We start from the raw sequence: 16,894 nt of genomic DNA, 5'->3' as shown, positions 1-16,894 counted from the left end.
TTCGCCTAAGAAAATTCTATCCCTACCCCCCTAAATTATATTCCTGCCCCTACGTACACTATCTCTCAAAATACTAATTTTTTCCTTTTCGTCTTTTACTATTATATCATTTTTGGTTCAATCACGCTCGCCCCTCCTATCGATTTTTCTAGTATGAAAAGTTTTTCAAAACAAAAAAACAATTTGATAAAATTTGTGCCAAGTTTTCGAAAACAAGTATGTGTTTAGATAAACTTGAGTTAAGTTTTCTAAAATATATATTGTTTTGGAAATCTTCCTACAAGCTTATTTGAACAGTGTTTTTTAATTATTTATTTAATAATTTCTTCTGTATTCTAAACAACTATAAATATATCACAATTATGTGATAAATCATGCGTAATACATCTCCTTATTGTAACTTAATTATTTATTTAGTTTATTATTTCATGTGTTTTGATGCATTAAAAGTTTTAGCTATAGGAAAATTATTTTTATTAATTCAGAGTTGCGACAAAGAGTATAAATATATATGCAAGTTAATTTTTCAACACAAAATACTACTAAAAATGGTGGTTGTTCGTCTAATATTTGAAAAAAATTATTAAACTATAGTTTAAAAATAAATCAATAATTAATATGTGAATTTGACAATTATCTATGGTGGTTGTGTGACTTTTATTAGACTCTAACGATAAACTAAGTCAACTTTTTAGATCAAATTTAATTATTAATTCAAATAAACTCACCTTTGGTGAGTTTAATTAGAAATTACGATATAAATATAAGATCAAATTGATCCCAAGATAAGTCATCAAATAGTAATGCATAACATATTTTTTGGAAAATAATAATATGCATAAAGTTTTAAATAAAAAAATTAATTTAAATAATTTATCTTAAAATATGATTTTAAGTATTTTATTTATTTTCTATAATTTTATTTAGATAATAAACTTTTCAAAAATCAATTAAGTAAAAAATATTTTGATATTTTTTATAAAATTATTTTCAAAATTATTATTTTCAATTAATAATAAATAAATATAAATAATTTATATTATTTTTAAATAAATTTATATATAAATCATTTTTTAAATATTTTAAATAAACTGCCGTTGTCCAGTCATAGTAATCTCTAGAGATTCAAGTAAAAAATCACTTAAAAAAAAAAATAAAAATAAAAAAAAAAAAAAAAAGACGAGAGAAATAAAATCCGGAAATTCGACCACATTGTTTAACCCAAAGTGAGCTTTATTTCGAAGCAGAAAGTAAAAAATCTGGTTCGGTTAGAAGTTGGAAGGGCGCTGGAGAAGGCAGTTCAAATGGAATCATCAACAAACACAGATCTCGACGAACTCGATCCTTCATCCACCCTATTAGATCTCACCAGTTACCAACTTCACGACCTCGACTCTGTCGATTTACCTCCCAACCTTACCGAATTAGACCTCACCGCAAATCGTTTATCTACCCTAGACCCTCGTATTTCCCAACTTTCTCATCTCAAAAAACTTTCTCTCCGTCAAAACCTAATCACCGACTCCGCCGTTTATCCCCTCTCTTCCTGGAACGCACTCTCCTCTCTCGAAGAGATTGTGTTACGCGATAATCAATTAAAGAACATTCCAGATGTCACCATATTTAATAAGCTTTTGCTTTTTGATGTTTCTTTCAATGAAATCACTTCGCTTCATGGATTATCCAGGGTTTCTAATACACTCAACGAACTCTATGTATCCAAAAATGAAATTACCAAAATTGAAGAGATCGATCATTTTCATCAATTGCATATTTTGGAACTCGGTTCCAACAAATTACGGGTTAGTTAGTTTTTTTTTTTGTGTGTGTGTGTGTGTGTGTGTGTATCCTTGTGATTTTCCTTTTCGTCCGGTTTTTATATTTATACTGTTGAATTTGATTTTTCAGGTGATGGAGAATTTGCAGAATCTTGTGAATTTGCAGGAGTTATGGCTTGGACGTAATCGAATTAAAATTATAAATCTATGTGGTTTGAAATGCATCAAGAAAATTAGTTTGCAAAGTAATCGTCTCACTTCAATGATAGGATTTGAGGTATTTTTTTTATACCTGCTATATATCACACTCCACAACTGAATAGGGAGAAGAATAAATTTAAATTTCCATTGAATAAATATGGAGGCAGAAAATGTAAGATAGATTAAGACATAAAAAGATATTACGTAGCTAAGACGGTGATTCATTAAGTAAAACCATTTACCCTGCATTGGGATATATAATTTTAAAATTATTGGAAACTTCAAATAGATAGATATTAAATTACATATATTTGATTACTTTCATTTGTAAAATCAATTGTTTGGATGTATGTGTATATATCTATATATTATTAAAACTGGTGTATGAAATGTTACTGGAATTTAAATTATAAATCATAAAAAGAGGTGAGACTGATCAATGATAACACGGGCATTAATCCAATCGGTTAATCCCGTTGAATTAAAGCATGAAGATATGGGAACATTTTGGAAGCCAAACACTGCCAGTCTTAACTACTTTGAATTCAAGTTTTGATATGGCAGATAGAGAGAGATGGAATTCATACGAGTAAGAGGAAAAGATGCAATTCATAGGAAGAGTCTGGTGGAGTATTTCACCAATTCTACCTCTTTAGAGAGCATTTAATATTCTCCAAATTGAGTAATGAATACTTGATAAAAATACTTTGGAATTTATGAAGTTCATGTTCCAAATATCCAAACAAGATGCTACATGAAAAAGTATTTCAAATCCCATAAAAAACTTACATTCCTCTCTTGAAATTCATCATTTAAACACACATTTTCAGAAAATAGTCATTCATCAATTGAAGTTATAGATTTCTTTAATTTGAACTTGTTGGTGAATAGGGTAGGAGGTTTCTGCAAGTTATCTTTTCATATTTATTTCCTTAGTAGTTGCCAACTTTTTTGCATACAGGGTTGTGTAGCTCTTGAAGAACTATACTTGAGCCACAATGGTATCACAAAAATGGAAGGCTTGTCATCTTTAGTCAATCTCCGGGTTTTAGATGTATCATCAAATAAGCTAACCTCTGTGGATGACATTTTGAACTTGACACAGTATGTCTATTCCTCTATTTCTCTCTCTACAAGTAATCTTCTTTTTCCAGCCTTGTGTTTATAATTTCATTGCCTTGTTTAATCTATTGCAGATTAGAAGATTTGTGGCTTAATGATAACCAAATAGAATCACTCGAAGGATTTGCTGAGGCTGTCGCTGGTTCAAGAGAAAAGCTTACCACAATCTACCTAGAAAATAATCCATGTGTACGGTTTTTTCTAGCCTTTTGGTGGATTTTTCATCAGTTTCAACTATTAGTTGATCTAGTTAGGGAATTTTATGGCCATGAAGTGTGCATAATCTTCCATTGCATTTTATTTGGGCATATTAGTCCCCATTATCACCACGTACGAACTCAATGACAAACCAAAATTTCATCTTTCTGTTTATTATGAATGTGGTTTTTTCCAAAGCAATGCAGCATTTCTTAACTATTCTTTATGGGGGATTGGTTGGAGAAATAAATGATAGCTGTGTAGTAGAGTCAGTTGTATGATCGAATGTTGTATAATATATTGGTTGATTCTGTTTATTGTCTAAACTATCACAATGTTGTTTATTCTTAAATATTTTTCAGTTACATGATATATTTCTCTAAGAACTAATCCTTATTTTCTTTCCTACAGGCTAAGTCTCCCAACTATACTGTCATCCTTAGGGAAATCTTCCCCAACATCGAACAAATTGATTCTGATGTATTTTCTTAAAAGTATCTTGGCTCCATCATTTTTTTGAAAAAACGGTAGCTTTGAAGCATTGTATTTTCATTTCTATTTGTAAGTTAAATATAAATCATTGTATGGTTTTGTCTTTCTTTCATTTAGGTTGCACTTCGATTAATTTCTGCAAAACCTGTCATGCATGCAGATTCTGACTTGGGAGATTGGTGAAGAGATGTAATTATCAAACCACTGGAGAATATTATGTGACCTGACCACTGGTTTGCAGTCGAATTTAATATATATATATATATATATATATATATATATGCTTTTCATGTTTCTTTTTTATGCAGACATATTATTTATGTTCTTTGGGCAACCAATTTTTGAAGTAAGGCTTTTTGATGTTTGTGTTAATCATCTTCTAGAGAGTCATTCAAATTTGTTTTACTAACTTATATTACTAAATTGATACCTGCATTCAACTATTCCTTAGTTTTTTTTATTAATTACAAACAAACTTACAAATATCACACAAATATCTCTATTCTTCCTTCCGCCGTAGGGTTTGCTTTTATTTTTATTTTTTGTATTTTTTTTTTAAATTGCAGTAAGTAGTATAAATATAATATTTTATTGTGAACCATAAATATGTTGTAATTGAGATGATATTATGAATTGAGGACTTCTACGGTATATATGATATATATATATATATATATATATATATATATGCTTTTCATGTTTCTTTTTTATGCAGACATATTATTTATGTTCTTTGGGCAACCAATTTTTGAAGTAAGGCTTTTTGATGTTTGTGTTAATCATCTTCTAGAGAGTCATTCAAATTTGTTTTACTAACTTATATTACTAAATTGATACCTGCATTCAACTATTCCTTAGTTTTTTTTATTAATTACAAACAAACTTACAAATATCACACAAATATCTCTATTCTTCCTTCCGCCGTAGGGTTTGCTTTTATTTTTATTTTTTGTATTTTTTTTTTAAATTGCAGTAAGTAGTATAAATATAATATTTTATTGTGAACCATAAATATGTTGTAATTGAGATGATATTATGAATTGAGGACTTCTACGGTATATATGCAAATTGATATCTTTTGGTACTATCAAATTAATTGACTAATAGTTAAATGACATAATTTAAATGAATCAATGTGATTAGGTTATAGATTTAACACTATCAAAACTTTTAAGTTTTGTACTTTGGATTTCTTTTGATTTGTAATTTTTAATAATAGGAATAATTTATATAATTGTTGAAAATTAAAATTATTAGACAAATGTACAATACTATTCATTTAGTCAATATTTAATATGCATATATGAATACTAACGTTGATAAGTTAGTGAGAAATTAACCAATTTAATTATTGTTTAAAATTTTGATAGTATCAATATACTCCTTTTTCTTCATAGTGCCGTAGAAGTTGTCTTATGAATTTTAAGTACAAATAAGGAGAAATGTTTTATTTGAAAGGAGACAAATGAGTGATTTTAAAGGAATTGGGTTTGAGCCCCTTTAGTGTCTTTAGAAGAAAGGAAATGTACATCTCTACCAAAGTCTATCTTATTTTAAATAAGTGTCTTCTATCTTACTTTAAAATAAGAAAACTTGATGGTGAAATTGTGGAAAAAATACTAGTGACTTAAATAAAGCAATTAACAATAACATGCCTTGAGCTATATTGGTTCTATAATTACATATATTGTTTTACACTCCAGTAAAAAAGTATTGTTTTGTAAAAAACAAAAATATTGTTTTATACTTGGACATGATAGCAAACAACCACTATATCTATCATTCTAGTTTTAATGTAAATGCAAACAAAAATTCAACCTTGGCAGGGAGCCGGCCCCAAGACATTAAGGTAAGTCCGCGACTTTGAACACTATCTTTCTATCCTAAACTTTAAAAGTTTAATAAGCATATTCAATATTGAAATAAATGTAAAATAGGATGTCCCTTCTGCAAATTTGAAGCATGTTCTTGATCTAAGAATAAAAATAAAACTGTTCATTCAAGTTGTTCGAACTCTTACCCCCCTCTTTTTGCAGCAGAAATTCAACTTTGTGCTGGGTTCAAGTGATTAAAACCAGATTTGGTGCAAAATCATATCTGGGTAATCGGATTTTTAACCATTTTGAAGAGAGAAATTAGGGTTGGTTTAAAAATTCATCCAATTCAAAAGGGTAATGAACGGATATCGTTAGATAGTTGTTATCTAATTGCTTCATGAGTTCGGTGGAGTGCATGAAGCTTTTGTGAACTCTTAACTCTTAATTTCACGGAACAATTCAATTATTTATCTTTTTTTATTTATTTAATTTTATATAATAGTTTGATCATGTATGTCTTAAAATGTCGACAATTTTATTCTTATTTTTACAGAAAATTCATCAAATTTTTTAAATAAAATCTATAAAATTAATTATCATCTTCAATATAATGTAAATTTTATCAAATTTATAACTTAAATATTCATTCATTATTTGATGTTGTTGGAGATGAAAATATGATTTTATTTGAGTTAAGAATTTGATGAATATATAAATTTTTTTAAATTGGTAATAATTTTATGGGATTTGTTTGAAAATTTTAAAAAAAATTATGAGTTTCTGTAAAAATAATAAATAAATAATGTTGTTGACATTTTAAGACATGCAAGATCTTCAAGAAAAAAAAATATATTGTATTAAATTGTTGGGATATTTATAATTTTAATTATGGGGTGTACTGACAATCACATATGTAAAATGTTCTTATTAAATTTAAATAACAATAATTAAACACATAAACAACAAGATATGGGTCCTAAAGCTCTTTACCATCCACAATATAACTCTATCATTTAGGTGTTTAAACATATCACCCGTTTTAATTTTTTTATAATGATAATTGATAATTATTAGGTGACTTGTAATTCAATTAATGTAATAACTAACTAACCATTTAGTTAGTTAGTTAGTTAGTTAGATTTCATTAAGAATGTGTAAGAATAAATGGAGAATTCAAATTCGTGCCTTATTTGGATTCCAAGAAGTCTTGGAGATAATAGAGAAAATGTTTGAAGATTTTGGAGCCAACCCAACAGAAACACAAAAATCAACTTACAAAGAAAATAAGAAGAAAGATTGTAAGACTACATTCATTGTTTATCAATGTCTTGATACAACAAATTTTGATAAGATCTATGAAGCAAGAAGTGAAAAAGAAGTCTGGGGAATGCTATTTAGGAGGAGCAAAGATCAAGAAGGTGAAATTACAACCACTTAAGAGACAATTCGGACATTCTGCAGATGGAGGAGCAAGATAAAGTGTCAAAATTAATTTCAAGATTAAGAAGCCTCACGAATCAGATGGCTAAATGTGGTGAGAAACTGTCAGAACATAAGATGTGTGTGAGAAGATTGTAAGGTCATTACATTCCATGTTTGATTACATTGTGTGTACCATTGAAGAATCTAAAGACATTTTATCTCTGAGTCTTGAAGAATTGCAAGGGACATTAGAAGCAAGAGAATTGAGAATGAGTGAAAGGAATTAAGGGAAGTTTGGGATCAAGAATTGTCAGCTAACATAAACAAGAAAGGTGATAAAAAAAAGACGTGGAAAAATAACTATAAAGATAAGTTCAAGAAGTACGATGATAAATTTGAATCCTTGTCAAAAGGAGAAAGTGGAAATGGTAAACCCAAAGGCAAATCAAAGAACTTTGATAAGAAGAAGGTACAATATTATAATTATGAGAAGTTTTGTTGTTTTGCTGATGAATGCTGGGTTGGAAATGGAAAACATAAGATGAAGGATGATCATCAGGCATTTGCTTTACAAGAAGATGATTCAGATTCAGAAATAGTATTGTTGATGGCTACAACAAATGAAGAATCTTCTCAATCTCAATTTTGGTTCCTTGATATTGGTTGTTCCAATCACATGACCAATCACAAAGAATGGTTGGTGAGCATTGATACATTAAGAAAAAGTAAGATCAGATTTGTTGATGATAGAACATTGGAGGTTGAAGGGGCTATAAACATGGTGATCAAAAAAAGGAATAGAGAGACAGTGGTAATTGAGAATGTGTTGTATGTGCCAAGCATGAAGAGCAATCTGTTGAGTATAGGCTAGTTGATTCAAAAAGGGTTTCAAGTGATAATGAAGAAGCATTGGAGATGTATGATGGACATAAGAGAATGATATTAAAGGTCCATCTCTCAAAGAACAAAACATTTGTCATAAATATGAGCAGGCTGCAGACATTTAATGCTTGAAGGTAGTAAGCTCAATGGATAAAAGTTGGTTGTCGCACATAAGTTTTGGCCATCTAAACTTTAGAAGCCTGCAACAACTTGGTACAAAGAATATGGTGAATGGCATTCCTATGATTGAGGTTCCCTAAGAAGGTGTGTGTTGTGTGTATGGCAGAAAAACAATCAAGAAACTCTTTCAAATCACAAGTGCAAGCAAAAGCAAAAGATTGTCTTGAAGTGGTTCATAGTGACATATGTTGACCATTTGAGGTGCCATCACTGGAAGCTAATAAGTACTTCATAACATTTGTTGATGAATTTAGTACAATGTTGTGGATATACTTTATGAAAGCTAAAGATGAAGCACTTGAAAATTTCAAGAATTTCAAGGTGAAAGTTGAAAAACAGTATGTGGTGAATATATATCACATGATGGATGTGGTGAGTATATATCACATGAGTTTGATGGATGTGGTGAATATATATCACATGAGTTTGGTGAATATATATCACATGAGTTGTCAAAGTGCTAAGTACAGATGGATGTGGTGAATATATATCACATGAGTTTGATGAATTTTGTATTAAAAATAGGATTGAACATAAAATGACTTCTACCTACACACCTCAACATAATGGACTAGCTGAAACAAGAAACAAAACTATCCTAGTCATGACTACGAGTATATTGAAAGAAAAAAAAGTTACCACACAAGTTTTGGGGTGAGCATGCATCAATTGCCTTACATATCTTGAATTAATGACCATCAAAAAGATTGACTGAGAAAGTGCCCGAGGAGATTTGGAGTGGTACAAGACAACTGTAGGACATTTGAGAACCTTTTGAGCTATATGATTCAAGCATATGTCATACCAAAAGAGAAGAAAATTGCAAGATAAAAGTGAAACCATGATTTTAGTTGGATATCATCCCACTAGTGCATACAAAATGTATGATCCTACTAAAAGGAGTATTGTAGTTAGTAGAGACATGAAGATAGTTGAGCAAGAGTACTAGGACAGAAGTAAAAGGTCAACAGCACTAGCTAGCAGGCACAAGTCCCTGCATCACAGTTGGATGATTTGTCAAAATAGTGAGGATGTGGTTGAAGAAAGAATATAATCAAGCAAATCTTGGAGATCAAGGCAACCACCAACACAATTATGTGAGTTTGAAGTATACAATGACAATGAGATTGATAACAATGGAGATCTAGTGCATTTTGCTCTATTTGATAATACATAACCATTAAATGTTGAAGAAACTATGAAGAGATGACCTTATAAAGACGCAATGATGGAAGAAATCAAAACAAAAACATATATGATTCAAATGGGTTAACAAGCTCAAGCTAAATCCATATGGGTCAATTGCCAAATACAAGGCTATATTTGGTTGCTAAAGGATTTCTACAAAGATTAGGGGTATATTATTTTGAAGTGTTTGCTCCAGTAGCCAGAATCGAGACAATCAGACTAATAATAGCACTTGCTAGTGCAAGAGGCTGATCGTTGTGCCAACTTGATGTCAGGTCTACATTTTTGAATGATCTGCTTGAAGAAGATGTGTATGTTTCTCAACCACCAGGATTTGTGATCAACGGAAAAGAGAATAAAGTGTTCAAATTAAGAAAGGCTTTTTATGACTTGAAGCAAGCTCCAAGAGCTTGGAACAAAATGATTGACTTATTCCTTATCATTATTGGCATCATTAAATGCACAATAAAAGATAGGGTTTATGTGAAGCATTGCACTTAAGATGGAAGACAAGCAATGCTACTATTCTATCTATATGTTGATGATGTGTTAGTGACTGACAACAATAAGAAAGAAATTGAGAAATTCAAGGTGATCATGAAGAATGAATTTGAGATGTCAGACTTGTGAAAACTAATCTTTTTATTGGGCATGGAATTCACTGAAACTAAAGAAGCATTGGTGATGCATCCAAAAAATAATATGTTGGTGAAATCATGAGAAGGTACAACATAGCTGACTGCAATCCTGTTGTCACTCCAATTGAAGTCAATGCAAAGCTAGGGAAAAAAGTTGAAGAGGAGCTGACTGAAACTACCTTGTTCAAACATGTTTTTGGATCCATAAGGTACTTGTGCAACAACAGACCTAACATATGCCATAGTGTTGGTGTCATTAGCATGTTTATGGAAAATCTCAAGCACATTCACTGGATTGCATCTAAGAGAATCATGAGATACATTAAAGGGACACTATAACATGGAATCATGTTTGCAAGAAAATTGAAGCAAAGAGATGAAGATATGGTGGGCTACTCAATTTCTGATTAGTGTGGAGACGAAAGTGATAGAAGAAGCACATCAGACTATGTCTTCAAATTCATGAAATCCTTAATTGCATGGAGCTCAAATAAGCATTCAGTCATAGCCATATCATCTTGTGAAGTAGAATACATTGTTGGTAGCTTTGTGGCTCGAGTCTTTGATTGAGGAGTTGAGATACGCAGGCGAGTACCATTAATAATTGACAACATCTCAGCCATAAATCTAGCAAAAAATCATGTTTCTCATGGAAGGAGCAGCCATATAGAGACAAAGTTCAATTTTTTTAAAAGATTAAGTTGGAAGGAATAAACTAAAACTCATATATTGCCAAACTGAAGTGCATGTTGTTGGTATCTTGCCCAAGACATTGAGAACAAACATATATGAAGAGCTAAGACAAATGTTAAGTGTAGTATCACTTAGATACTTGAATTAAGGGAACATATTAGGTGACTTGTAATTCAAGTATTGTAATAATTAAATGTAATAACTAACTAACCAATCAGTTAGTTAGTTAGATTTCAGTAAGAATGTGTAAGAATAACTAATGTATAAATAGTTTTGACAAACCATGAAATATACAAGTTTTGCCATTCATTCAAGTGTATGTTTTATCATTTTCTTGTTGTGCAAGCAACTGCTGAAAGCTAACAATAATTACAATCCAATCTCTCAAATTCAACATTTTTTTTTTGTTAAATAAATTCTATTAATAACTCTAAATCGTTATATTTCAACGATATTTATTTATTTTATTAAGTGAAAAATGAAGAGAGAGAATGTGTCGTACATAAATTAATTTGGATCATTATTCATGAAAGAGTTATATTGGTGATCTTATAATTCAAATTCATTGGGATCTACAACTTCAAAAATATATAAGTGGCATCAAAAAAAGTTCCGTTGCCGGGAATCGAACCCGGGTCTCCTGGGTGAAAGCCAGATATCCTAACCGCTGGACGACAACGGAATTTGATAGATAATTCGATAAATGTCTACTTAATTATACCAACAGCTAGAAAGTGGACAATAATATAATTACTATAATTTAAATGAAACAATTTATTTTATGCATTCTTAATTTTTATCCTAATTAATTTAATTTATGTTTCAGGCATTACTTTTTTTTTCTTTGTATGTTTGCTTCACGACGAGTAGGTAGGCATGTTTAATATATACTCCAGAGCTTGAGTTCAAAAAACTCATGGGGTAGAGTTTTGCCCATGTAACCCAAAAGTTGTGATGCCTACTTTATTCCAAAAGAAGCATTGCGTATGCACTCTGCTACAAATACAAGAAGCCCATACACTCTTAATGAGTTAAGATTTTATCCATTTTTCCTTTTATTTTAGTGGATAAATACATATGTTTTGAAAATCATATTATTTATATTGTATAATTAAACTTTTATGTAATCAAAATTTTAATAATTGAACTTTCCGTTTCTTTTAAAAAATGGAGAAGATCTCAATTCCTCTTGTGTTAAAAAAGAAAAAATAAATCAATCTTTCATCATATATGTTCTCATATGTAACAAACGTAACAGACAAACCCCCGAATTTGTTGTCAAAAGTCAATTGTTTGTCTTGTTACTACTTTGGGCGAGGCACGATAATGGTCTCAACCACTTCTCAATTTTATTTTATTTTTTAAACAATCACACATATCATTAATATGGTGACTTTTACTCCACGTCAGCACCATCACATGGTGTAGCAAGGAGACGAGTTTCCCATCCTATGAGTCCTATATTTGTCTCTTTTTCTTTAACATACTCACCTTATTGGGTATATCAATCTTGTTATGTACCTTCTTGTTTTGAAATAAGAGGAAAAAAAATGCATGATCATGCACAAGTAATGAAGTAAAGTAGTGACGTGGCCTATATTTTCTATTTTTTTTAAATATTCTTCGACCGTGATAAATTTTTAAATTTTGAGTTGAGAAGTTAAAAAGTCCACTTGAAGACTGAACTCCATTGAAGAGAACATATCTTTGTCTTTTCACTAATATTATTATAAACACATAACTCATAGTTTTGATCGGGTTTTTTTGGATAAGTTTACTATTAACTATTCATTTTCTTTTCGATTTTAATTTTAATTTAAACTTAATCAACACCATAATTATAGAGAATTTTTAAACTATAATAACAACTCAATCTTTTCAAAATTCAAATTAAAAAACATATAGCATGAATAGTAAAACTGAAATTAATTTAGTTATCATAGATATTATAATCAGAAACCAACAAATAGAAATAAAACATTATATTATACAATAAAAAATCAATAGACAATAAAAAAATTGTATATACACACACAACTATTATAGTTAATTCACACAACTATACAAGAAAATAGACATATCCCTACAGTAACTTATAGTAACAAAATAAAAAACTGTTGGTATAGATAAGCTATACCCACAGATAAATTATTTATTGTTGGTATAGGTGTCTTATACCTTGGGTGACATAAATTTGTCACTAATTATTATAGTTACACAATTAAATCTGTGGCTATAGACATCAAAATTTTAAAATTAATATTTTGTAAAGTAACCAAAATCTTAATTATTTGTGAAAATAATTTTGTACAAACTTTTGCTCAATGTAAGCCAAAATAATTTCAATGGAGGCAAAATCCTAATTTTTTTAATGCACCCAATTTCAATGGAGCCAAAATCTTAATTTTTTTAATGGAGGCAAAAAAATTTCAATTGAGCCAAAATCCAAAATTTTTAAATGGAGCCAAAAAAAAAAAATAACAAACCTAAAATGTAAATCAGTATCAACTCCTAAAAACACCTAAAACCTAAAACAAGTTGAGCTCTTCTTCTCTTTCACCCAATCCAAGCCCCAATCTAAATCCCTAACCTCTCAATCTACAGCCCCAATCTGTTTCCTTCTCTTTCTCGTCGTCGAGCAACCACCTTCTCCCTGTCAACCAACCCCGAGCCCGATTCTCGCTGCCGCCGTTGTGACCACTATTCTCGCTGCCGCCGTAACCATCGTTTTCGCCGTTGCCGTGACCCTTCTCCCTGTCGTTCTCGTCGTTGCCGTGACCCTTCTCCCTGCCGTTCTCGTCGTTGTCGTGACCCTTCTCCCTGCTGTTCTCGTCGTTGCCGTGAGCCTTCTCCTTGCCGTTCTCGTCGTTGCCGTGACCACCTTCTCCCTGCCGTTCTCGTCGTTGCCGTGACCGTTCTCGCACCACGTCTACCGTTCTCGTCGTCACTGTGACCACCGTTCTCACATCCGGTAAATTTTGAATTTATGTACTGTTAATTTATTTTTGTACAACCTGAACCTGTGACTGGTGTTGCTTTTAATTTCTGTTTTGTAATTTGTTTTGTTATTTCTTTGTAATTTCTGTTTTGTTATTTCTGTGCTTTGAATCTTTGAAATTTCTGAACCTGTGACTACAATATGGAAGTTTCAATGTACTTGATTTCAACAATAACATGGTTATGTCAGGGTAGATATTGTTTGTACATACTAGAAAGCTCGAGAAAATTGTAAATTGTTTAGATTGCACAATATACTAGCCACCTAATACTAATATATACTGGTCTTAAAACAAAATATAGCAGAATATACTAGCCACCTAACAGAACCTAATGCAGAGAGAAATTAATACATGTAGTGAAGGAACTTACCACAGGTTTGAGAAATAAGACACAATGATCATTGTCTATGTTTTTCTTATACTTTTAGATTTGTCTATGTTTTTCTTATACTTTTAGATTTGTCTATGTTTTTCTTATACTTTTAGATTTGTCTATGTTTTTTGACTTTTGTCCAAGTTACTCATTTATAATTTTGTGTTAGAGAAGCAATGGCTCGAAGAAGAAAGTTAAATATTCGACATCGAGCAAGTGATAATGAAGGAATTCAGTCTACTTCAAATAATACAAACTCAACCAATGTAGAAGGAAGTAATGTTGCAGAAACTCGTTCTAGTCCTTGTCATGCAGAAGGTGTCATACGTGAGTCTGTAGAATCTCACTCAATTCCCTCTGATATAGAAGTTGAAGAAGAACAAATTGAAAAAGGTATTAATTATATATTCTTTGTTTTGAAGTTTTATTTATATTATTTTTATTATGACTTATATGCACACATAATGTTATTGTCCTTTTGTTTTGTTTGTAGAAGTAGAGCCTAAACGGGCTAGAGGTCCTACAAAAATGTTAGATGTATGGGAAATGGAAGATGGTGATTTAATAATCGTTAATTTGGACAAATATGGTCGACCCATTGGTGAGGAAGGGACAACTCTAACTCGTTTCATTGGTAGCGTAGCTAGAAGGTATCAATATGCTCCTATCAACTACAAGTCATGGAAAGTTATGCCAAATGATTACAAAGAAGAAATGTTGAAATTAATAGAGGTATTATGATTATTCATTTAACTAATATAACATTTTTTTAAGAAGTCAATTGAGATGTACAATTAACATGTTTTTTAGTTTTTGTGCTCTAACATGTTTGATGTACAATGATGATGTTAGGAATATTTGATGGATTAACAATTTATAATCATACTTATAGTTTAAGAATATAGATGTTTAGCACACTCAAACTACATCATAACATGTTGATAACTGTAAGAATACATTTAACTAATATAACATGTTTCTTTAACATCTCTTATTGTGTAGAGTAAATTTGAGTTTGTTCCTCCAATAAATGACTTAACAAGAGAAATGTTAAAATCTGAGCTGAATGAGAAATGGAGGCAATGGAAGGGTGATCTAAAGTCAATGGCATATGACCCTACTAAAACAGAAGAAGAAGTTGCATCTCTTGTACCAGATGATAGGGTTGACCCAAATCAATATCGTGGTTTGGTTCATCATTGGTTTTCTGATGAAGGACAAGTAAGTCGTATATATTATGAGTAATATATTAAAGAGTTTATTATTAAGACTAATATTTTATTTCAATTGCAGAAAATAAGTAAAATTAATAGGCAAAATCGTGCTAAATTTGAAGATGTTCATTGTATGGGTTCAAAAAGTCTCCCAAAGTTTATTGATGAGAAGGTTTATTTCTATTTCTATTTTTATGGCTTTAATTTAAATTAAAAATGAAATGCATTTAACTTATTTATTTGGTTGTAGATAAAAAGGGCAAAGGAGTGTTGCCTGGACGTAAAGAGATTTACATTGATACCCGCACTCGTAAAGATGGAGCAATTGTCAATGGAAAGGCTGCAAGATTGATTGTAAGTTTTGATAATAATTAAACGGTACCAATATATAAAATGTGTATAAATTAAGTTTGACAAAGTGCTGAATTTTATTTTCAAATGTATGATGATTGTATTGGATTTTTACTTGACCATTTAGGAGATTTTGTATTTGTTAGCCTATATGCAATGTTGAAGTTTTTTAATTGGATCTTATTGTAGTACTACATGCTTTGAATGTCAATTTCAATTTGGTATTTTCAATCATTAATAATTTTTATTTTATTTTTTAGGAAGAACTAAAAAAACATAATAATGAGGCTGGAACTTCTCAATCAACCCAAGACACACAAGGTTCTATGTCTTGGAAGGATGACATATTTTATCAAGTACAAGGACCTGATAAAAACGGACGTGTGCGATGTATGGGCAAGATTCCTCATTCTAAAAAATCGAAGGTTTGTGCATCTGAAAATGAAGAGTTGCGCGAAAGAGTTAAGAATATGGAAAACTTGTTAGCAAATGTGATGACTTTAATTCAAAATCGATTTTCTGGAGCAGATGTTAATGATATAATACAAGCTGCAAGACAGGTATATCATAAGTTATTAATCTTATCCAACTAACTTCATAAGTTCCATAATCGTATTTTTCATAAGTAATATTTTCTATTTTTTGTGATAGGTTCCTGATGCTACTAGTGCTCAAAACCATTTGAATTCACTTAGTCCAAACAACAACGAAAATAATGAAAATGGTAATTAGATAGTATTAGTTAATTTTAATTAAAATCATTAACATTTTCTCTATTTTATTAGTAATATTTTTATGTGGAATCGTGTATTTATTCATTTGTTATTTTATTGATTGTAGGTGAAGATTAAAAGCTAATTTGTTGTTGAAGATGGAATATTGGCAATTTAGTGGACTCAATTTCTTAATATTTTTTGAGATTGTTATGTATGACACAAGATGTCTATTTTAAATGTCTATTTTTTGAGGTTTAGGATTTTGTTTTATCGTTGTAAGACTTTTATGTTAATTTTTAATATATACAATGAACACTTTTTATTTTATTTTGAGTCTTAGATATATATATTTCATTGTATATTTATATTTGGTTAATTTTATAAAATAAATTTTAAATTATTATATAATTTTTGTTGATAACAAAAAATTAATATTTATAATAAATTAATTACTCTTAAAACCTATACCAACAGAAAAAAGTTGTCACTTAAATGTATAGCAACAGAATCAAAACCGTAGGTATAATTTTTATAAATCATGACTAAAGTATATACCAACAATGAAATATCCGTAGGTAAAATCAAATGTTTACCGCAACGGAAAAAATTCTGTCACTATACCCTATAGCC

At 30.2% G+C, this 16,894-nt stretch overlaps 2 protein-coding genes and 1 non-coding gene across 8 annotated transcripts; 2 read left to right on the top strand and 1 right to left on the bottom strand.

Annotated features, from left to right (window-relative positions):
• Window positions 1-1,210: 1,210 nt before the first annotated feature.
• LOC101507201 (protein phosphatase 1 regulatory inhibitor subunit PPP1R7 homolog) lies at window positions 1,211-4,163 on the top strand. Of its 4 annotated transcripts, none has more exons than XR_189943.4 (6): window positions 1,211-1,802; window positions 1,909-2,055; window positions 2,941-3,083; window positions 3,176-3,290; window positions 3,711-3,860; window positions 3,952-4,163. XR_189943.4 is itself a non-coding variant. In XM_004503417.4 (6 exons), exons 1-5 carry the CDS (start codon window positions 1,305-1,307, stop codon window positions 3,789-3,791), a joined length of 984 nt encoding a protein of 327 aa, XP_004503474.1. In that variant the 5' UTR covers window positions 1,211-1,304; the 3' UTR covers window positions 3,792-3,826; window positions 3,952-4,163. The 4 variants fall into 4 exon arrangements, 3 of the variants coding, with proteins under 3 accessions (XP_004503474.1, XP_073226684.1, XP_073226683.1); XM_004503417.4 differs by having other exon boundaries at window positions 3,711-3,826; XM_073370583.1 differs by having other exon boundaries at window positions 3,711-3,826; window positions 3,909-4,163.
• A 7,058-nt stretch (window positions 4,164-11,221) lies between these two features.
• TRNAE-UUC (transfer RNA glutamic acid (anticodon UUC)) lies at window positions 11,222-11,293 on the bottom strand. The gene has a single exon. It is a non-coding gene; the product is annotated as a tRNA-Glu (tRNA).
• A 1,805-nt stretch (window positions 11,294-13,098) lies between these two features.
• Window positions 13,099-16,591, top strand: LOC101505897 (uncharacterized). Of its 3 annotated transcripts, none has more exons than XM_073369761.1 (8): window positions 13,099-13,582; window positions 14,158-14,376; window positions 14,477-14,715; window positions 14,986-15,204; window positions 15,277-15,551; window positions 15,809-16,108; window positions 16,200-16,272; window positions 16,389-16,591. In XM_073369761.1, the coding sequence occupies exons 2-5, from the start codon at window positions 14,160-14,162 to the stop codon at window positions 15,409-15,411; spliced, it is 810 nt and encodes a 269-aa protein (XP_073225862.1). In that variant the 5' UTR covers window positions 13,099-13,582; window positions 14,158-14,159; the 3' UTR covers window positions 15,412-15,551; window positions 15,809-16,108; window positions 16,200-16,272; window positions 16,389-16,591. The 3 variants fall into 3 exon arrangements, with proteins under 3 accessions (XP_073225862.1, XP_073225861.1, XP_073225863.1); XM_073369760.1 differs by having other exon boundaries at window positions 14,153-14,376; XM_073369762.1 differs by lacking the exon at window positions 13,099-13,582 and having other exon boundaries at window positions 14,034-14,310.
• The last annotated feature ends 303 nt before the right edge of the window (window positions 16,592-16,894 follow it).

This window comes from Cicer arietinum, chromosome 6 (assembly GCF_000331145.2).
Source record: "Cicer arietinum cultivar CDC Frontier isolate Library 1 chromosome 6, Cicar.CDCFrontier_v2.0, whole genome shotgun sequence".
NCBI lineage: Eukaryota > Viridiplantae > Streptophyta > Magnoliopsida > Fabales > Fabaceae > Cicer > Cicer arietinum.
Note: the sequence above shows the minus strand (reverse complement) of the source record. Positions and strands in the feature narration are given on the sequence as shown.

Excerpts from the sequence above, each read along its gene's own strand:
- LOC101507201 (XM_004503417.4), top strand. The coding sequence starts at position 1,305 with ATGGAATCATCAACAAACACAGATCTCGACGAACTCGATCCTTCATCC. Across the intron at positions 1,803-1,908 it reads TCGGTTCCAACAAATTACGG|GTGATGGAGAATTTGCAGAA; the intron begins GTTAGTTAGTTT and ends TTGATTTTTCAG. Across the intron at positions 2,056-2,940 it reads CTTCAATGATAGGATTTGAG|GGTTGTGTAGCTCTTGAAGA; the intron begins GTATTTTTTTTA and ends TTTTGCATACAG.
- LOC101505897 (XM_073369761.1), top strand. The coding sequence starts at position 14,160 with ATGGCTCGAAGAAGAAAGTTAAATATTCGACATCGAGCAAGTGATAAT. Across the intron at positions 14,716-14,985 it reads AAATGTTGAAATTAATAGAG|AGTAAATTTGAGTTTGTTCC; the intron begins GTATTATGATTA and ends CTTATTGTGTAG. Across the intron at positions 15,205-15,276 it reads GGTTTTCTGATGAAGGACAA|AAAATAAGTAAAATTAATAG; the intron begins GTAAGTCGTATA and ends TTTCAATTGCAG.